At 41.9% G+C, this 7,676-nt stretch overlaps 1 protein-coding gene across 1 annotated transcript in view; it reads left to right on the forward strand.

Annotated features, from left to right (window-relative positions):
• PPEF1 (protein phosphatase with EF-hand domain 1) overlaps positions 1-6,342 on the forward strand; it is a 43,321-nt gene extending 36,979 nt beyond the window's left edge. The window contains exons 16-17 of the mRNA XM_066598626.1: positions 1,456-1,540; positions 5,775-6,342. Of these exons, the coding sequence (XP_066454723.1) occupies positions 1,456-1,540; positions 5,775-5,974 (285 nt within the window). The 3' untranslated portion in view covers positions 5,975-6,342. The remainder of the gene's footprint in view (positions 1-1,455; positions 1,541-5,774) is intronic.
• The last annotated feature ends 1,334 nt before the right edge of the window (positions 6,343-7,676 follow it).

The raw sequence follows: 7,676 nt of genomic DNA on the forward strand, positions 1-7,676 counted from the left end.
TAAAAACTTAGCTGGAACAATCAGTGTCAGGTAGCAGCGGCCAAGGCAAACGGTATCATGGGGTGCATCAAAAGAGGTCTAGGGATGCATGACGAGAACATTGATCTTCCACTTTACAAATCACTGGTCAGACCACACATGGAATACTGTGTACCGTTTTGGGCACCGGTACTCAAGAAGGACATATAAAAACTTCAGCAAGTACAAAGATGGGCAACTAAGTTAATAAATAGAATGGACGGACCACAATGCCCAGAGAGATGATGAAAATTTGGGTTATTTTGAAAAAAGATGGCCATGGGGGTTACATAATAACTATGTATAAATATATCAGGGGACAATACAAAGATCTTTTCCATCATCTATTTGTACACAGGACTATGACTGTAATAAGGGGGCATCCTCTACATCTAGGGGAAAGAAGATTTCTACACTGACGTAGAAGGTGGTTCTTTACTGTAAGAGCACTGAGACTATGGAACTCACTGCCTATGGTTGTGATGATGGCGAACTCCCTAAAAGAGTTGGATGTAGTTGACTAGTTTTTGCATCAGCACTTATTTTTTAGAATGGCTGAGTACTGCAGGTTTGTCCCAACAACCAGTGGTGTTGTTGTTCCGAGTCTTGGAGTTAGGTAGGAACTTTCAAACGTTGATCCAGGGAGTGTTCTGACAGCCATTATGGAGTTGGGAAGGAATTTTCCCCCCAAATGGGCTAAATTGGCTTCTGCCTCATTAGTTTTTTTTTGCCTTCCTTTGGATCAACAAGGATGGGGGGGGGGGGGTCCAGGCTGAACTAGATGGACATTGTCTTCTTTCAGCCTAACATACTATGTTACTTCAATGAGACAGGTCTGTAGTATGCACAATGGTCTCTGTAAAAAAAATACAGCGTTCTGATTGCTCACAGTCTCGTACTCAGATGTAAACATTAAAGAAGCTACAGTGCTCACCTCAGCGCCACAGCCCATTCAATTTTCTGATTGGTGGGCATTCTGGCTGGTGGACCCTCACCGATAAGATATTGATGGCATAGCCGAAGGTCATCAATTTTTAAAGCCTGGATAACCCTTTAATTAAATTCCCATACGTTTTAAATAAATAAAGTGAGAAGATCATATTTCTCAAAGACTGGAAACCTAAGAATAGAATATTAAGGAAAGAAATAGTTTAAGTGGGTTGTTCCAGTTCTAGCTGCTTTGTTGCAGGAAGTAGATGGCTACATACATGGTTGGTACTGCAGGCTGAGCAGGAGCACTGTGCCCCTTTCAATCAGTTTCTCGGTCGGGGTCCCAGGCAGTAGAAACCAGACGGTCAGATGGCCTTTCCTGGGGATAGAACATCAACTTTTAAAAATTGAGTAACCCATTTCAAATGTGTAAAACTTTGACTGTCTTATTCTGTATTATTTGTTTATTGCGCTACTTAACGTACAGTATACGCTGTTTCTCACTAGGTTCAGCCAAGTTTGATTGAGACATTATACAGGTACAAAGCAGACCTTGAAATCATCTTCAACATAATTGACAAGGATCATTCAGGTATTTTTCTCAACTTAGTCAATAACATTACTTGTTAGCTGACATACCACTATCCAGAAACTCGCAAAATACTCTGGTTTTCCATACTTTTTAACCACTACAAGTGTGATTGATAAATAAAATCATCTGAATATGCCGGCACTAGAGATGAGCGAACGTACTCGGTAGGGCGATTTCGCAATCGAGCACCGCGATTTTCGAGTACTTCACTACTCGGGTGAAAAGTACTCGGGTGCGCTGTGGGTGAGCAGGGGGTTGCAGCGGGGAGTGGGGGGGGGGGGGAGAGGGAGAGAGAGAGGGCTCCCCCCTGTTCCCCGCTGCTACCCCCCACTCCCCTCTGCAACCCCCGCCCCACAGTGCACCCGAGTACTTTTCACCCGAGTAGTGAAGTATTCAAAAATCGTGGTGCTCGATTGCGAAATCGCCCTTACCGAGTACGTTCGCTCATCTCTAGCTGGCACATATATTCCTCTATTTCAAATGGAGTTGGAGTATAAAGTATAAAATATCCATTGGTTAAAGTTTGTACTCTGCAGTTATTGCGTGTACTCTGGGAACTGTGGTCAAAATGAACTAATGAATGTACCAGATCATCATCTCAGCAGTTGCACAGTTGTCAGAGTGAGGCCTCGTTCAGACAAGCGCTGTTTTAGCGCTGTATAGGCGTATGAAAAGATCGCGGCTATACTGCACTAAAGATCGTGTGGACGTGTTAATTCAAGCTATTTTAATTAGCCGATTCACACGATCCAAGGTGCGTGTAATCCAGCTCCCATAGGAGTCTAAGGAAAGCACACACCAAAGATAGGCCAGGTCCTATCTTTTCTCACACCACGGACTTTAGATGAAAGCTTTACAGTCACATGTCCTATTTTTGATTTGTGCAAGGATTTAGCACATCTAAAATTCATTCATCTGAACGGTTCTACAGGAAACCATAGGTTCTATTTAAATGTGATCTTTTCACGCGCCTCTAATGCGCAAAAACAGTGCTCGTCTGAACGAGGCCTTAAAGTGCGTAATATTTGAAATAAGTAATGTTACTAATAAACTTTGAATTGCCATGTGTCCAGGAATAGTTTCTTGTTAATATCAAATATGTAGCGCGTAATGTAGGACATTGAAGATACTTTGGTGGGAGGGTTGCACCTAGTCCTTTGCGTACGTCCAATACAAACTACAAATAAAAAATAATGGGGCATATTTACTTAAATTGATGTTTTATAGGCTAGTCTAAGTAGCATATGGGCTGATGTCGGTGTGACAAATGTATTAAAGGGGTTGTCCCGAGGCAGCAAGTGGGTCTATACACTTCTGTATGGCCATAATAATGCACTTTGTAATGTACATTGTGCATTAATTATGAGCCATACAGAAGTTATAAAAAGTTTTTTACTTACCTGCTCCGTTGCTGGCGTCCTCGTTCCCATGGAGCCGACTAATTTTTGGCCTCCGATGGCCAAATTAGCCGCGCTTGCGCAGTCCGGGTCTTCAGCAGTCTTCTATGGAGCCGCTCGTGCCAGAGAGCGGCTCCGTGTAGCTCCGCCCCGTCACGTGCCGATTCCAGCCAATCAGGAGGCTGGAATCGGCAGTGGACCGCACAGAAGAGCTGCGGTCCACGAAGACGGAGGATCCCGGCGGCCATCTTCAGCGGTAAGTATTGAAGTCACCGGACCGCCGGGATTCAGGTAAGCGCTGTGCGGGTGGTTTTTTTAACCCCTGCATCGGGGTTGTCTCGCGCCGAACGGGGGGGGGGTTTAAAAAAAAAAAAACCCGTTTCGGCGCGGGACATCTCCTTTAAGAGGGCCAAGACTTTCAATACAGTTGTCACATCTGGCAGCACCTCCATGCACAAAAACCTGAGACAGGTGTAGGTTTCGGCTCTAATTTATGCCAGTTTCTAGGATAAATTGTAAATCTGATGGTCTGTGCTAGAGCACAATCCCTAACACTTAAAAAAAATAAGAGGGGGCCATGAGCAACTTCAAAAAGTCGCAATTTAGGAGCATGCCCCAAAATTGCAACTTTTGAACACCAGAAAGCAGAATACTTATGCCCCAATGTATCTGGATATGCAGCCTTGTTTTTGCTTTTTATTTCGAGTTGCCAATCCTTTCAGTGGTGAATTTATGTAACACAGGATATCTTTTACCAGTAGTGTATCATTCATCACAAAGTTGTAGGTTAGGTAATGTCAGACAGGGCAAGCTTGGCATTTTGCACTTGTACTACACTGCAGTACATAATGCATCAGGTTTAAAGAGGTTCCTGTGGACAGTGTGAGATCAGAAGAGATCTTGAGCTATCCAGCAGCAGGAAACGGCTGTCACTGATAGCTGGCCTCCTGCTGCAACAGTGGGGGGGGGGGGGGGGGGGGTGAATCGGAGATGCGACCCACGCTGTTAACCCCTTCCCTGCCGCGATCTATGTAGATCGTGGCATGTAAAGGCTTCACAGAGGAAGCACGCTCCCTCTGTGACGCCATCGGGCCCTCACGTCCTGTATTACCACTGCCTATGATAGCTATAACAAGCAATAAGGCATTGCAGGAGAGAAGTCCTGCAATGCCTTATCATAGCGATCATCGATGTCATGATGTAAGTCCCCCAGAGGGACACAAATGCTGTAAAAAAAATGTACAAAAAGAAGTAAAAAAAACCCTTTTTGTGCTTTCTCTCATATTAGCATAAAAAAATAAAATCCCACATATTTGGTATTGTCATGTCCGTAACGACACATACAATAAGTACAATGGCAAAAAGCGTAAAAGAAGCACTTAAAAACTGAGGCAAAATGCTAATTTTTAGCATTTTACCTCCCAAACACACAATTAAGTGATCAAAAAAGCCATATGTACCCTAAATGGGACCAATAAATACTACAGCTCGTCTATGAAAAAAATAAGCCCTCACAGAGCTCCATCCATGGAAAAATAAAAAATTTATAGGACTTTGAATGCAGCGATTTAGAAAAAATAAAGATTTTCAAAAAAGGGTTTTATTGCAGAAAAGTGGAAAAACCTAAAAAAAAAAATATATAAGAATTTTGGTATCGTTGTAATCGTACCGAACTGCAGAAAAAATGTATTATGTCATTTATGCTGCATGATTAATGCTGTAAAAAACACCCCAAAAATCTATGGCAGAATTGATGCGTTTTCTCCCCTTGTTATCATAAAAAAAATAATAAGTCGATGTACCCCAAAATGGCACAAATGAAAACTATAGTTCACCGTGCAAAAAACAAGACCTTATACGGCTGTGTCGACGGAAAAATAGAAAAGTTATGTCTTTTGAAAAGTGGAGATGAAAATCCCCAAAAATCATTGCATCCTTAAGCCCAAAATAGGCCATGCCCTTAAGGGGTTAATGACCCATCTTCAGTATACGTCACTAATGGTTGATTTGCTGTGGTCTGCTGCTTGGGACCCTGGTCATTCAGCTGATCAGGCACCTGCTGTCAGCACTGAAACACACCGTATGGGAGCTGAAGCTGCAACTCTGACCCCACTGTAGTGGTTGGCTCATGTTATTGCAGGCTGGATTTTTATAAGAATCAATGGGAGCTACACCTGCAGTTACAAGTGCCGTCCACTACACAGGGGTTAGAGCAACAGCTTACGTTACATACCACTCTGTATTGTGGCACTGATAGCAGGCGTCCAATCAGCTAATCAGCCTGGGTCCCATGTGGTGGACCCTGAGGATCAACTATTGATGACCTATCTTGAGGATCTAAAGTATTTCCCTGGAAAACCCCTTTAAGGGCTTATTTAGATGACCGTATATCGGCTCGGTTTTCAAGCCGAGCCGATATACGGTGTCCTTGTCTGCAGGGGGGGGGGAGGATGGAAGAGCCAGGAGCAGGAACTGAGCTCCCGCCCCTTGCCACTATTTGCAATGGGAGGGGTGGGACAGGGGCGGAGGTAGTCACCAGTACTTAGCTCCACCCCATCTCGCCACCTCCTATTGCAAATAGTCTAGAGAGGCGGAGAAGGGGCGGGAGCTCAGTTCCTGCTCCTGGCTGTTCCATCCTCCTCCCCCTGCAGACATGGCGTGAAAACCGAGCCGATATACGGTCGTCTCAAATAGCCCTAACAGTGTTGTAAAGTATTTTCTAAATAGGAAATTCTATTGTGTAGAATATCGTGAAGATCTGAAGAATAAAGAAAGTTCGCTAGAGAAATTATTGTATTTTTATAGATCATTGAGCCTTAATTTCATATCTCCTTTAGGTTTGATATCTCTTGATGAATTTCGTCAGACATGGAAACTTTTTAGCTCCCATCTTCATATCAATATAGATGATTCAACCATAGATGACTTGGCCCACAGTATAGATTCCAACAAGGATGGTAGCATTGACTTTAATGAGTTTTTGGAAGCTTTTCGAGTGGTTCACAAATTTGAACATAAGGATAATAACAGAAGATGAAGGCCATTTTGTCAACACATGAAGAAAAATGTCATAGCAAAGCCCACCTAGAGGAAGTTGATGGTCTTTCTCAGCATGCTACATGTCCTGTTGAGAACAATAGCCACACATTATCAGGAGAAGAAAATCTGTAGAATTCTGGAGCAGCAGTCAATGACCATCGGGACATCTGGGACCTGAACACATGGCACTGAGAGGTTCTGCAGTGGACTACTATGTTGGGTTTTTGGAATAAACATTAAATACCAGGCTTATAAAGCCATGTACATTTTATATGGAAAAGGGAAGATCAGTGCAAGATATTATTTATATGTAGAATAACATTTTAACCAAAATATAATCAAGGACAATGTAGTCTATCACCAAATTACAACACAATTTATATATATATATATATATATATATATATATATATACTCTTCTGACTGGCTCTAGTTACTAATCACTGTAAACTTAAGGCTCATTTACACACAAAGACAATCTTTCAAACGATTGAAAGATTGACAGTTCTAGTGATTAGTTAGCATAAAGTACTAAATCGGCACTAATGCCCATTAGCACTTTGCCAGCTTCATTTGCATGTAAATGAGCCTCTAGCAGCTGTTTGCAAATCCAAGCATGTGGATCTGGGCTTTGCACTCAGCTGCACTGTCTTCGCATGGGCTTCCAAATGAATACAATATAATCAAGCTGCTCCCATGGAGAACTCAGACTGCGGTCCCAGCTATCTCTCTCTGGTTGAACAATGGATTTTATGCTCACCTAAAAATCATCGTTCAGCCGAAGAGTGAAAGATGGAAGCATTACACACAACATTTATCGCTCAAAAGCCACCGATAATCATTGCGTGTAAATGGGGCTTTAGAGGGACTAACATATAACTTTTATTAGGAACGCTTAAAATTTTGAGCCAATTAACACACATAGATATTCAATAATACCGGAGACAGACAGCTTGGGGATTCTCTAATTCATGCTGTTTAGCAATGGGAAATGAGTCACTGCAGCATTAACGTAGCAGACTTTTACGGTAGACTTTTGAATGGATGTCATTCCTGATCTTGGCTACCATTATATCTATTCCACGTAATGCTGCCCTTAACTGGAATAATCTCCACCTGATATCAGCTTGCTACTTATTATAATGATAGCTTAGCATTCAGGTAGATATTCTGCGGCTGATAATACAATTGCTGGTACAGAAAGTCACACCTAATACTTGGTTTCAGTTTTTACTGCTGTAGCTGATTCTTTTATCTGGTATATTTTCCATTTTATTCTGGTCTTCCTTTCAGCTCTCTCCCATTGAATTAGCTGAAGAACCAAACTTAGAGTTATAAGCTTTCCGGATGGCTGAGAGCAGGTTTTATAAGCCGTGAACCGGACCTAAGGATAGGTCATCAATAGTGTTCGCCCGAGAAACCCCTTTAACCATTTACATATATTACCTTACATATATAATATTTTGGTGTATTGCATTATGTACCCTTATACAGTATTCATTTGAAATAAGAATAAACACATTTTAAAGGAATTTTACTTTATTTTAACAGTAGATTGTAAGAAAAGGAATAAACATACATGCGTTTCTGCAAGTAAAGAAAGAACACGCTATATGCATGCTGTACATGCTGGCCATATGAAATGTTCAGTAGGTAAAATACATTTTGGATTTTCTATTTCTTCACACATTCAATATACA

This window comes from Eleutherodactylus coqui, chromosome 4, assembly GCF_035609145.1.
Source record: "Eleutherodactylus coqui strain aEleCoq1 chromosome 4, aEleCoq1.hap1, whole genome shotgun sequence".
Taxonomy (NCBI): Eukaryota; Metazoa; Chordata; class Amphibia; order Anura; family Eleutherodactylidae; genus Eleutherodactylus; species Eleutherodactylus coqui.